This window comes from Anomaloglossus baeobatrachus, chromosome 7, assembly GCF_048569485.1.
Source record: "Anomaloglossus baeobatrachus isolate aAnoBae1 chromosome 7, aAnoBae1.hap1, whole genome shotgun sequence".
NCBI classification, from domain to species: Eukaryota; Metazoa; Chordata; class Amphibia; order Anura; family Aromobatidae; genus Anomaloglossus; species Anomaloglossus baeobatrachus.
Genome location: NC_134359.1, coordinates 237627373 through 237641664, shown reverse-complemented (window position 1 = coordinate 237641664; position 14292 = coordinate 237627373). Strand labels below are relative to the sequence as shown.

Here is a 14292-nt window from a genome sequence, read left to right as displayed (position 1 = left end):
TCAAGCGCAAATTGACGCAGCCACACGCACGTCCGCGCCACAGGTGGCGTCCATAACCACTCAGACGTCGGCATTTGCGTCTTACGCTATTAATGCTGTCCTGGACTCTGCGAGCCGTACGGCGGTTGCAGCCGCCAATTCGGTGGTACTCCGCAGGGCCTTGTGGCTACGGGAATGGAAGGCAGATTCTGTTTCCAAAAAGCGCTTAACCAGTTTGCCAATTTCTGGCGACCGATTGTTTGGCGAGCGTTTGGATGAAATCATCAAACAATCCAAGGGAAAGGATACATCCTTACCCCAGCCCAAACCGAACATACCCCAACAGAGGAAGGGGCAGTCGAGGTTTCGGTCCTTTCGGGGCGCGGGCAGGTCCCAATTCTCCTCATCCAAAAGGCCTCAGAAAGATCAAAGGAACTCTGACGCATGGCGGTCTAGGTCACGTCCTAAAAAGGCCACCGGAGGTGCCGCTACCAAAGCGGCTTCCTCATGACTTTCGGCCTCCTCACTCCGCATCTTCGGTCGGTGGCAGGCTCTCCCGCTTTTGCGACGCCTGGCTGCCACGGGTAAAAGACCGTTGGGTGAGAGACATTCTGTCTCACGGTTACAAGATAGAGTTCACCTCTCGTCCCCCGACTCGATTCTTCAGGTCATCCCCGCCTCCCGAGCGAGCCGAGGCTCTTCTGCAGGCGCTGGGCACTCTGAAGGCAGAAGGAGTGGTGGTCCCTGTTCCTCTTCAGCAACAGGGCCACGGTTTTTACTCCAACTTGTTTGTGGTCCCAAAGAAGGACGGGTCTTTCCGTCCTGTCCTGGACCTGAAACTTCTCAACAAACACGTAACGACCAGGCGGTTCCGGATGGAATCCCTCCGCTCCGTCATCGCCTCAATGTCCCAAGGAGATTTCCTTGCATCGATCGATATCAAAGATGCTTATCTCCACGTACCGATTGCTCCAGAGCACCAGCGCTTCTTGCGCTTCGCCATAGAAAACGAACACCTGCAGTTCGTGGCACTGCCGTTCGGCCTGGCAACAGCCCCACGGGTATTCACCAAGGTTATGGCTACTGTAGTAGCAGTCCTCCACTCTCAGGGTCACTCGGTGATCCCTTACTTGGACGATCTCCTGATCAAGGCACCCTCTCAAGAGGCATGCCAACACAGCCTCGACGCTACCCTGGAGACTCTCCAGAGTTTTGGGTGGATCATCAATTTTCCAAAGTCAAATCTGACACCGGCCCAATCGCTCACATACCTTGGCATGGAGTTTCATACCCTCTCAGCGATAGTGAAGCTTCCGCTGATCAAGCAGCGGTCACTACAGACAGGGGTACAATCTCTCCTTCAAGGCCAGTCACACCCCTTGAGGCGCCTCATGCACTTCCTGGGGAAGATGGTGGCAGCAATGGAGGCAGTTCCTTTCGCGCAGTTTCACCTGCGTCCTCTTCAATGGGACATCCTACGCAAATGGGACAGGAAGCCGACGTCCCTCGACAGGAACGTCTCCCTCTCTCAGGCGACCAAAGCTTCCCTTCGGTGGTGGCTTCTTCCCACTTCATTATCGAAGGGGAAATCCTTCCTACCCCCATCCTGGGAGGTGGTCACGACGGACGCGAGTCTGTCAGGGTGGGGAGCGGTTTTTCTCCACCACAGGGCTCAGGGTACGTGGACCCAGCAAGAGTCCTCGCTTCAGATCAATGTTCTGGAGATAAGGGCAGTGTATCTGGCCCTAAAGGCGTTCCAGCAGTGGCTGGAAGGCAAGCAGATCCGAATTCAGTCGGACAACTCCACAGCGGTGGCTTACATCAACCACCAAGGAGGAACACGCAGTCGGCAAGCCTTCCAGGAAGTCCGGCGGATTTTGATGTGGGTGGAAGCCACGGCCTCCACCATCTCCGCAGTTCACATCCCGGGCGTGGAAAACTGGGAAGCAGACTTTCTCAGTCGCCAGGGCATGGACGCAGGGGAATGGTCCCTTCACCCGGACGTGTTTCAGGAGATCTGTTGCCGCTGGGGGATGCCGGACGTCGACCTAATGGCGTACCGGCACAACAACAAGGTCACGGCATTTATGGCACGTTCTCACGATCACAGAGCTCTGGCGGCAGACGCCTTAGTTCAGGATTGGTCGCAGTTTCAACTCCCTTATGTGTTTCCTCCGCTGGCACTGTTGCCCAGAGTGTTACGCAAGATCAGGGCCGACTGCCGCCGCGCCATCCTCGTCGCTCCAGACTGGCCGAGGAGGTCGTGGTACCCGGATCTGTGGCATCTCACGGTCGGCCAACCGTGGGCACTACCAGACCGACCAGACTTGCTGTCTCAAGGGCCGTTTTTCCATCTGAATTCTGCGGCCCTCAACCTGACTGTGTGGCCATTGAGTCCTGGATCTTAGCGTCTTCAGGATTATCTCAAGAGGTCATTGCCACTATGAGACAGGCCAGGAAACCAACGTCCGCCAAGATCTACCACAGGACGTGGAAAATATTCCTGTCGTGGTGCTCTGATCAGGGTTTTTCTCCCTGGCCATTTGCCTTGCCCACTTTTCTGTCCTTTCTTCAGTCCGGATTGGAAAAGGGTTTGTCGTTTGGCTCCCTTAAGGGACAAGTCTCTGCGCTCTGTGTTTTTTCAGAAGCGCTTGGCCAGACTTCCACAGGTACGCACGTTCCTGCAGGGGGTTTGTCACATCGTCCCTCCTTACAAACGTCCGTTGGAACCCTGGGATCTGAACAGGGTGCTGATGGTTCTTCAGAAACCACCGTTCGAGCCAATGAGGGATATTTCTCTCGCACGCCTTTCGCAGAAAGTGGTTTTCCTAGTAGCAGTCACTTCACTTCGGAGAGTGTCTGAGCTAGCAGCATTGTCATGCAAAGCCCCTTTCCTGGTGTTTCACCAGGATAAGGTGGTTCTGCGTCCGGTTTCGGAATTTCTCCCTAAGGTGGTATCCCCCTTTCATCTCAATCAGGATATCTCCTTACCCTCTTTTTGCCCTCATCCAATTCACCAATGTGAAAAGGATTTGCACTTGTTAGATCTGGTGAGAGCACTCAGACTCTACATTTCTCGTACGGCGCCCCTGCGCCGCTCGGATGCACTCTTTGTCCTTGTCGCTGGCCAGCGTAAAGGGTCACAGGCTTCCAAATCAACCCTGGCTCGGTGGATCAAGGAACCAATTCTAGAAGCTTACCGTTCAGCTGGGCTTCCGGTTCCCTCAGGGCTGAAGGCCCATTCTACCAGAGCCGTGGGTGCGTCCTGGGCTTTGAGGCACCAGGCTACGGCTCAGCAGGTGTGTCAGGCGGCTACCTGGTCGAGCCTGCACACTTTCACGAAACACTATCAGGTGCATACCTATGCTTCGGCGGATGCCAGCCTAGGTAGGCGAGTCCTTCAGGCGGCGGTTGCCCACCTGTAGGAAGGGGCCGTTTTACGGCTCCATTACGAGGTATTATTTTACCCACCCAGGGACTGCTTTTGGACGTCCCAATTGTCTGGGTCTCCCAATGGAGCGACAAAGAAGAAGGGAATTTTGTTTACTTACCGTAAATTCCTTTTCTTCTAGCTCCAATTGGGAGACCCAGCACCCGCCCCTGTTTTTTTGTGTACACATGTTGTTCATGTTGAATGGTTTCAGTTCTCCGATATTCCTTCGGATTGAAGTTACTTTAAACCAGTTTATAATTCTTTTTCCTCCTTCTTGCTTTTGCACCAAAACTGAGGAGCCCGTGGGAGCACGGGGGGTGTATAGGCAGAAGGGGAGGGGCTTTACACTTTTAGTGTAATACTTTGTGCGGCCTCCGGAGGCATAGCCTATACACCCAATTGTCTGGGTCTCCCAATTGGAGCTAGAAGAAAAGGAATTTACGGTAAGTAAACAAATTCCCTTCTTTTGGGGTCCCTAGCCTATATGTAACTTCACCTGCAGTTAAGAAAACTTGCTCTGTATAGGAAGCAAAGGACCAAGCTATATATGTGAAGGGAAACAAATGGCTGTGGGTGGGGAAGGGTTCTCAGACAGCGCTGCTAGTAATGCATACATTTAATTAGCATTAACATTACATCTGATATCTCCAGTATTATATCAGATAGACAAGGTGGACTGCAGTGTGAGCAGCCTCTTCCTACCTCAGCACCTTTGATATCTCCAGTATTACATCAGATAGACAAGGTGGACTGCAGTGTGTGTATGTGTGTTATGTATGTATGTATGTGTTTGTGTGTGTATGTATATGTATGCGTGTGTTTGTGTGTGTGTGTGTGTATGTATGTATGTGTGTGTGTATGTATGTGTGTGTGTGTGCGTGTGTATGTAAAATATATATATATAATATTGGGGCAGGTTAATCGGTGGTTGGATCAAAGTGTTGCATCTTAATGTCTTCGTCAGCAGCATTACCAGTCCTCACCATATTGCCTATGCCATTATGTCTTGTCCAGTGATAATGTGCGGCCATGTCTGATTCTGACTCTTCTTCTTTCTTCGGGTAGGAATGTTACATCCACAACCTTCTGCGGGTCACTGTCTACTTCCCAATGCTCAGACTGGAAATATTGCAACTCATTATTGAAAAGTTGCTTAAAATTGACGTGAGTATTTACAGTCTCGATTTATTGGTTTGCTGTCAACTCTTAGAATTTGCTGGAACCCCAAAATACGGGTTTGTCATTCACCGAATTCTTCTCTGGACTAATGATGGCAAAAATCACAAATCTGATTTTGGTCTTCAGGTTTTTGTCATTTAAAAGAATCTCTGTTTTGAGGAAATTTGGTGATTTAAAGGGGCGATGCAGGGGAGAAAAATTTATCTTCAAAAGAGTTCACACTCACAAATAAAAATGAAGTGGTACTTACCTGCACCAATTCATGACAGCTTCCATACTCCAGTTCTCCCTGGTCCCATCTCGACTCCCAAGAATTGGTAGGAAACACCCACTTGGCTAATCATTGTCAGTAATCGGCGATTGGCAAAATCGCATTTTTAGGCCTTTTCTGGTGTTTTGAGATTGGACCGGTAAGTAGAAATCCGCATATAATGAAGACTTTTTTTGGAACAAGAGCCACACACTGGGTTGAAGAGGGTGAATATTGCTGATCTTATAGACAACCCACCTAGCCTATATGATTGTTGTGGGTTTTAATCTTTACAGTGTAAAGGGTGAAATTCACAACAGGTAACGTTAGAATTTTGCAAAATCTGAGATTTATTGTTCATTCTTTCTATAAGGATAAAATGCTTTTCCACTTTTGACATTTCCTTTTTTTTTTTTTTTTTTTTAAGGTGAGTGCATCTCGCCATGCTATAGAAGATGCAGAAGACAATGCATGGACTGCTAAAAAGCAAGTGAATACAGAAGAAGCACTGTTTAACATGGTAATATGCTCTGCAAGTTAAGATTATTTGCTAAAAAAAAAAAGAAATAATTGAGTTTATTAAAAATTTGCACTTTTTGCATTTTATAGCCTTTGGGTTGCATTGTCTACTTCTGGCTGCAGAATGGGTAACTGAGAGCCCATCAGTGAGCTCATTCTAAAGATCCAGTGGGAAAGTTTCTAACTCATTTATCTGTCTTAAATCAGCTCAGGAGCTAAAAAATATGACCATAGACCACATCAAAGTTCAGTGTGCAGGGAAATAAAGGAACAGTAAAAGCCAAATGGTGCAAAATGTTTAACCGCTTCATGACTGATGACGTTTAGTTACATCATCCGCCGTGTCCCTGCCTTTGATGCCACCTCATACGCTGAGCCCACGTCTTTCACCACACTGGATAGCTGATCTACCCCAAAATGATATCCATATAAACATCAGCTCTGGACGCAAAAAATAAGCCATGACACTGCCCCAGATCCTGATCTTCACCCTTCTACCTACATTTGCTCTTCAGGACACCAGGGGTTGGACATGAGGTTCAGCCTTCACCTATACAAGGTCTATGTTTTTGGCAGTCACTGCCAAAAGTTTTTTGGTTTTTTTTTGTCGGGTCCTTAGATATGTACATTTGTTTGAAGGATGAAGATGAAGAACCGGAGCAGAGGAGCGCAAATTGTATCAGTGACACAATGGCTCATCCTTCTGCCGAGCGCTTGGACTTGGGTCTCTCTGTTCTGTTCTCGTACATCAAAGACATCTGCTTCACGAATGGTGAGTTATATTGCTGCGTTTCTGATGCCGGCTCCATATGCACTAGTGACCTGAGCCAGCGTCTCCTTATTTTATTTTTAATGGGGTATTCTTGTATAAGCAAGTAATCATATCTCCTTTAGTGGTAACTGTCAAATCTGACAAGGTTCCACTGCTGGGACCCCCACTGATTGCAAGAGTTAAAAAAGCTTTATCAAAAGCCTTTGGTGCAAATTTACAGAGGTCACGGAGTGCTTGCCCATCTTTTGTTGGTGGCATAGACTTGAGTGGAGCGGCAGGTAACATCTGCTGGTCCATTCAACTCTTCCGTGCTGTCGTCTTTGCCCCACACTAATGTAACAACTACCAACTTTCCAGTACATAGGTGTTCACTTGCTCCGACTGGAATACTCCTATAAGGGTCTGGCTGCACAGGGCCAATCAGCTGCAAAAAATAATTTTTCTGCAGATTTTAACAGTGGAAAAACTGAAATTGGCAGGGAAAAACCACGGCATAACATGACAGTGGAGATTACCAGTCCACTGTGTATTTTGGTTTGTGCACTTAAACTTTATCTCACCATCTAATGAACTGTGTGACACATTTTTATATGGCGAGTTGAAGTTTTTGTTATCATTTTGAGTTACCATATTTTTCGTTTTATAAGACGCACCGGATTATAAGACGCACCCCAAATTTAGAGATAAAAAAAGGTAGCGGCGGGTCAGTGGCGGCAGCGGGTCAGTGGTGTCAGCGTCGGGTCAGTGACAGCGGCAGGTCAGTGGTGTCAGTGGTGGAGCAGGCCGGTGCATTGAATGTCCCAGTCTGTCCGGAGTCCCAGTTCAAATGATGGCGCCCGGAGCGGCACGTGCGCAGATGGAGCGCTCATCCAAGAGCTCCATCTGCGCACGCACTGACTCCCGGCGCCATAATTTGAAACCGGGACCACAGTAAGACTGGGACACCTGCCGCACAGCTACCGCAGTCCGCACAGCCAACCGCCCGCCCGCACAGATTGGCAGTCAGCAGGCCGCCTATCCCCAAAGAGAGGCAGCCGGGACAGAGAGGAACCTGGCCACCGGCACGACAGGCACCCGGCCGGCCACACACAGCGACACGCACCTGGCCGTCTGCATGCACCCAGTCACCTGCACACACAGCTGCACAGACAGCCCTCCTCCCCCCGTAAGCTATATTCGGATTTTAAGACACACCCCTCATTTTCCTCCCAAATTTTTGGGAGGAAAAGTGCATCTTATAATCTGAAAAATACGGTAATTTATTAACGGACTGCAGTGACTAAGCTTTATCTGTCTGGGTTAAATAATTATCCACCTTTCTTTTTCGCTCCTAATTGGGAGACCCAGACAATTGGGTGTATAGCTATTGCCTCCGGAGGCCACACAAAGTATTACACTTAAAAGTGTAAGGCCCCTCCCCTTCTGGCTATACACCCCCAGTGGGATCACTGGCTCACCAGTTTTGTGCTTTGTGCGAAGGAGGCAACACATCCACGCATAGCTCCACTGTTTAGTCAGCAGCAGCTGCTGACTATGTCGGATGGAAGAAAAGAGGGCCCATACAGGGCTCCCAGCATGCTCCCTTCTCACCCCACTTCATGTCGGAGGTGTTTGTTAAGGTTGAGGTACCCATTGCGGGTACGGAGGCTGGAGCCCACATGCTGCTTCCTTCCCCATCCCTTTTTACAGGGCTCTGGGTGAAGTGGGATTCTATCGGTCTCCAGGCACTGAGACCGTGCTCCATCCACAGCCCCTGGTATCTGCTGGACATGGAGCGGAGTATCTTCAGGGACATGGCCCTGCTACATGGAGGTACTCTGTGTCCCTGTGGGGACCGCGCAGACACACGGCAGCACTGCTGGGTGTGTTAGTGCGCCAGGGACAGCGGCGCTGTCCGCACTAGTGCCATCGCACACCACAGCGTTGCTGGGTGTGTTAGTGTATTGGGTGACTACTGCGCTAACCGCCGCTGCCATTTTTATTTAAGGCGCCGCTGGGATTTGTGGTGCGCCGGGGACTTCCGCGCCGGCCAGCACTGATATGCCGGCCGCGCTTATTAACTCGAGTCCCCGGCTTCTGGGCCTAGTCTCCCTTCGTTACCGCCCACAGGCCTGACAGTCAGGGTAGGGGCGTGACGCTGCATAGCACAGCAGCGCTGAGAGCTGGAGTATGTTTTGCATACTCCACCCCTCTCACTGTGTGCACTGTGAAACCGGATTCCCGCACTTTCTCAGGCACGCCCACGGCTTCCTTCTCTACACAGGACGCCGGTAGCCATTAGTGTCAGTTTCTGTACGATACAGAGACAAGTGTGGAAGACCCTGGCATTCTGATAGTCACACAATCGCTGCAACAGGCGTTAAGCAGCACCTGTGGTGCTAACCCCACTAGTGCAGAAGTGCACTTATAGATATGCTTGTACTATATACATTGCACTGTTTGGTCGCACGTTGTATATACCCTCCTGAATTGTGCGGAGGAGTTATCAGCATATTCTCTGTGTAAAACAAAGGTGCAGAACCACATGTTTTTCTATGCAGCCGGTACAGCATGTACGGCTATACGGCCGGCAGGTTACATAGACCCCCATTATATCCAACTCAGCTGGAGTCTCTGCTAATGGCCAGAGGATGAGGACGGTGTCTGCAGTATTTACTGACAGATTTTCTGAGACTATGGCTATGATACTAGAAGCCTAGCAGTCCGGACATGTCTCTCACAACATGGGCACTGTTGAATCATTGATCCATGGCCCCCCTCAGTGTGAACAACTAACAGCTCCGGGAATGTCACACGCATCCCAGAGTCACGGCTCTGCACAGACGTCAGTCCCAGACAGCCTAAGCGGGCTCACTATGAGCGGCCCTCGGTTTCATCAGGGTCCTAGCAGAAGGACTCTCTGTGTAATGAGGCGGAAGTAGCGGCTCAGGATTCTGATCCTGAGACCGCTCTCAATCTGGATACACCTAATGGTGACGCCATAGTGAATAATCTTATAGCGTCCATCAATAGAATGTTGGTTATTTCTCACCCAGCTCCTCCAGTGGAGGAGTCAGCTTCACGTATTTTTCTGGACCACTCTGCCTTCAGAGAGGCAGTCCAGGAACACCACACTTATCCAGATATGCGCTTCTCCAAACGGCTTAGGATACACGTTATCCCTGCCCCCTGACGTGGTCAAGGACTGGACCCAGTGTCCCAAGCGGCATCCTCCAATCTCCAGGCTTGTAGCTAGATCCATAGTTGCAGTGGGAGATGGAGCTGCACTTAAAGATGCCACTGACAGACAGATGGATCTCTGGTCTAAATCCATCTATGAGACTGTCGGCGCACCGTTGGCTCCAGCATTCTCACCCTTGGGGCACTCCAAGCTATTTCAGCTTGTCTTACACAGATTGACACGGTTACACGTACATCTGTGCCGCAGGTGGCATCCTTAACCTCTCAAATGTCTGCATTTGTTTCTTACGCGATTCAGGTTGTCCTAGACTCTGCGAACCGTACGGCAGTAGCCTCCGCTGCTCCGTGTTTTTAAGCAGAGCCTGGTCTGCTCGTTAAGTGAATGGAAGGCAGATTCTGCTTCCAAAAAAGGGTGCTTAACCAGTTGCCTTTTTCTGCTGACCGACTGTTTGGTGAGCGTTTGGATGTAACCATTAAACAGTCCAGGGGTAAGGATTCATCCTTTCCTCAGCCCGGACACAACAAACCCCAACAGAGCAGGAGGCAGTCGTGGTTTCGGTCTTTTCGAGGCTCGGGCAGGTCCCATTTTTCCTCGTCCAATGTGGACTCAAAAGGATCAGAGGAGCTCAGATCCTTGGCGGGCTCAGTCACGCCCAAAAAAGAGACAGTCTGAAAACCCGCTTCCAAGGCGGCTTCCTCATGACTTGCGGCCTCCTCTCTCCGCATCCTCGGTCGGTAGCAGGCTCACCCGCCTTGGCGATATTTAGCTGCCATAGGTCAATGACCGTTGGGTGTGAGACATTCTGTCTCACGGGTACAGGATAGAGCTCACTTCTCGTCCTCCAACTCGATTCTTCAGAACTTCTCCACCTCCCGGCCGAGCCGCTGCTCTTCTGCAAACAGGGTGCACTCTATAGGCAGAAAGAGTGATGACCCCCGTCCCTCTTCAGGAACAAGGTCACGGTTTTTACCCCAAATTATTTGCGGTGCCTATAAGAACGGGCCGTTCCGTCCCGTTCTGGATCTAAAACTGCTCAGCAAGCTCGTGGACACCAGGCGGTTCCGGATGGAATCCCTCCGCCATGTCATCGCCTCAATGTCCCAAGGAGATTTCCTAGCATCATTAGGCATCAAGGATGCTTATCCACACGTGCCGATTGATCCAGAGCACTAGCGTTTCTACGCTTCGTTATAGGAGACGAACACCTTCTGTTCGTAGCTCTACCTTCCGGCTAGCGACAGTCCCACTGGTCTTCGCCAAGGTCAGGGCAGCAGTAGTCACAGTCCTGCACTCTCAGGGTCACTCTGTGATCCCATATTTAGACGATCTACTTGTCAAGGCACTCTCTTAGGAAACATGCCGACACTGCCCGAACGTTGCGCTGGAGACTCTCTAGAGTTTTGGGTGGATCATCAACTTTTTGAAGTCAGATCCGACCCCGACCCTATCGCTAACATATCTAGGCATGGAGTTTCATACTCTCTCAGCGATAGTGAAGCTTCCGCTAGACAAACAGCATTCACTACGGGCTGCAATCTCTTCTTTAAGAACCAGTCGCACACATTGAGACGCCTCATGCACTTCCTACGTAAGATGGTAGCAATGGAGGCAGTTCTTTTCGCGCAGTTTCATCTGCGTCCACTACAATGTGACATTCTCCGCCAATGGGACGGGGAGTCGACCTCCCTCAACAGAGTCGTCTTTCTTTCTCAGGCGGCCAAGGAATCTCTACGGTGGTGGCTTCTTCTCACCTCATGGTCAAAAAGAAGGTCCTTCCTATCCCCATCCTGGGCGATAGTTACGACAGACGCGAGTCTATCAGGGTGGGGAGCAGTTTTTCTCCACCACAGCGCTCAGGGTACGTGGACGCAGCAAGAGTCCACCCTTCAGATCAATGTTCTTGAACACAGAGCAGTGTATCTTGCCCTACAAACCTTCCAACAGCAGCTGGACAGCAAGCAAATCCGACTTCAGTCGGACAACTCCACAGCGGTGGCATACATCAACCACCAAGGAAGAACGCGCAACCGGCAAGCCTTCCAGGAAGTCCGGCAGGTTCTGATGTGGGTGGAAGACACGGCATCCACCATATCCACAGTTCACATCCCAGGCGTGGAAAACTAGGAAGCTGACTTCCTAAGTCGCCGGGGTGTGGCCGAAAGGGTATGGTCTCTTCACCCGGACGGGTTTCAGGAGATCTGGCGCCGCTGACAGAGGCCGGACGTCGATCTAATGGCGTCACGGCACAACAACAATGTGCCAGCTTCATGGCACGGTTTCACAATCATCGAGCTCTGGCGGCAGACGCCTTAGTTCAGCATTGGTCGCAGTTCCAGCTACCTTATGTGCCACCTCTGGCATTGTTGCCCAGAGTGCTGCGCTAGATCAGGACCGACTGCGGCCGCGCCATCCTCGTCGCTACAGATTGGCCGAGGATGTTGTGGTTCCCGGTTCTGTGGTGCCTCACGGTAGGCTAACCGGGGGCACTACCAGACCAATCAGACTGGCTGTCTCAAGGGCCATTCTTCCATTTGAATTCTACGGCCCTCAACCTGATGGTGTGGCATTGAGTCCTGGAACCTAGTGTCGTCAGGATTACCTCAGGACGTGGTTGCCACCATGAGACAGGCTAGCATACCAACGTCCGCCAAGATTTACCACAGGACGTGGAAGATATTCTTATCTCGGTGCTCGGCGCAGGGTGTTTCTCCCTGGCCGGTTGCATCGTCTATGTTTCCTTCCTTCCTGCAATCTAGGTTGGAAAAAGGGTTGTCGCTCAGTTCCCTTTAGGGACAAGTCTCAGCGCTATCTGTATTTTTTCAGAAACGACTTCCTCAGGTACGCACGTTCCTACGGGGAGTTTGTCGTCTCAGCACTCCGTACAAGCGGCCGTTAGAGCCCTGGGATCTGAACAAGGTTCTAATTGCTCTCCAGATGCCGCCTTTCGAGCCTTTGAAAGAGGTCTCCCTTCCCGCTTTTCTCGGGAAGTGGCCTTCTAGTAACGGTCTCGTCTCTTAGGAGAGTTTCCGAGCTAGCAACGCTCTCATACAAATCTCCCTTCCTGGTCCTTCACCAGGACAGGGTAGTTCTGCGTCCGATTCCGGAATTTCTCCCTAAGGTGGTATCCCACTTTCATATCAATCAGGATATCACCTCACCTTCTTTGTGTCCTCGTCCAGTCCATCAATTTCAGAAGGATTTGCATCTGTTGGTTCTGGTGAGAGCACTCAGGTTCTACTTCCCGCATGGCGCTCCTGCGCCACCCGGATGCACTCTTTGTCCTTGTCGCTGGTCGGCGTAAACAGTCGCAAGCTTCTGAATCCACCCTGGCTCGGGGGATCGAGGAACCAATTCTTGAAACCTACAGTTCTACTGGGCTTCTGGTTCTCTCAAGGCTGAAGGCCCATTCTACCAGAGCCGTGGGTGCATCCTGGGCATTACGGCACCAGGCTACGGCTCAGCAGGTGTGTCAGGCACCTACCTGATTGAGTCTGCATACTTTTACCAAGCATTTTCAGGTGCATACCTACGCTTCGGCAGACGCCAGCCTAGGTAGATAAGTCCTTCAGGCGGCGATTGCCCACCTGTAGGAAAGGGCTGTTTGACGGCCCTATCACGAGGTATTCTTTTACCCACCCAGGGACTGCTTTTGGACGTCCCAATTGTCTGGGTCTCCCAATTAGGAGCGAAAAAGAAGGGAATTTTGTTTACTTACCGTAAATTCCTTTTCTTCTAGCTCCAATTGGGAGACCCAGCACCCGCCCTGTTTTCTCGGGGTTTTTCTGTTTTTTCGGGTACACATGTTGTTCATGTGGTATGGTTCAGTTCTCCGATGTTTCCTCGGATTGAATTGGTCTTTAAACCAGTTATTGGCTTTCCTCCTTCTTGCTTTGGCACTAAAACTGGTGAGCCAGTGATCCCACTGGGGGTGTATAGCCAGAAGGGGAGGGGCCTTACACTTTTAAGTGTAATACTTTGTGTGGCCTCCGGAGGCAATAGCTATACACCCAATTGTCTGGGTCTCCCAATTGGAGCTAGAAGAAAAGGAATTTACGGTAAGTAAACAAAATTCCCTTCTTTTGATCTTTTTTTTTTTTTTCTTGAACTAGGTGATACCGAATATTCACTACTTGAAAAAGTTAGTAATATTTGGCTTTTGGGTGAAATTTATGAAAGACGTAAACAGTTCCCACTATAGTGATATTTTATCATGAAAGTAGGACATTTAATTAGAAGCATGCAGTGGTAATTTCTTCTCAAACAACTTATTGAAACAAAAGGCAATAGTGGTGGGTATATCCTCCAAAAAACTGTCAACATCTTAATAACTCTTCACGTGGCCTTAGGTATCAATTACAACTTGACAACGATGTCTCATGCTGGTCACAAGTGGAGTTATTGTTTGCCAAGACTCTTCTTGAAGGCAGCTCTCAGGTCATTGAGGTTCTGGGGTACAGAGTTAAGGCCTCTACATGATGACTCAGCTGATCCCATAGGTTTTCTAAAGGATTCCGGTCTAGAGAAAGTTCAGGCTGCTCCATTTAAGTTCCCCCAGTCTCCAGCAGCCCTTCCCTAATGATGTGACCTAGATGATGTGGAGCATTGTGGCCCATGAAGAATAAATTAGGCCTGTGTTGGTCATGCAGCGGCACAATGACTGGATTAATAATGGTATTCAAGTAGTAGGGGCTATCACTGTTCCATTCATAAAGTGTAAGGCAGTTCTGTACTGACTAGACACACCTGCCCACACCACCACCAAAGGCTCGTCTGGTGACAGTGGCTGATGCATAGCATTCTCCTTGACTTCTCCAACATCGTTGGTGGCAATAATTTTTGCTCAGCGTGAACTGACTTTCATCTACTAACAGCACTAAGGCCTTCTGGTCCCTCATAAAGCAAGACTGATGCCTGTGCCTGGTTGTGTGATCAGGCACCCTTGCAGAACATGTAGCACGCTGATATAAGTGGTTTCTTTA

At 50.1% G+C, this 14292-nt stretch overlaps 1 protein-coding gene across 2 annotated transcripts in view; it reads left to right on the top strand.

Moving 5' to 3' along the window:
• RRN3 (RNA polymerase I transcription factor RRN3) overlaps nucleotides 1-14292 on the top strand; it is a 127210-nt gene that overhangs the window by 60743 nt on the left and 52175 nt on the right. For both annotated transcript variants that reach the window (XM_075317978.1, XM_075317977.1), the window contains exons 9-11: nucleotides 4478-4576; nucleotides 5269-5361; nucleotides 6000-6132. In XM_075317978.1, coding sequence (XP_075174093.1) covers nucleotides 4478-4576; nucleotides 5269-5361; nucleotides 6000-6132 — 325 coding nt within the window. The remainder of the gene's footprint in view (nucleotides 1-4477; nucleotides 4577-5268; nucleotides 5362-5999; nucleotides 6133-14292) is intronic.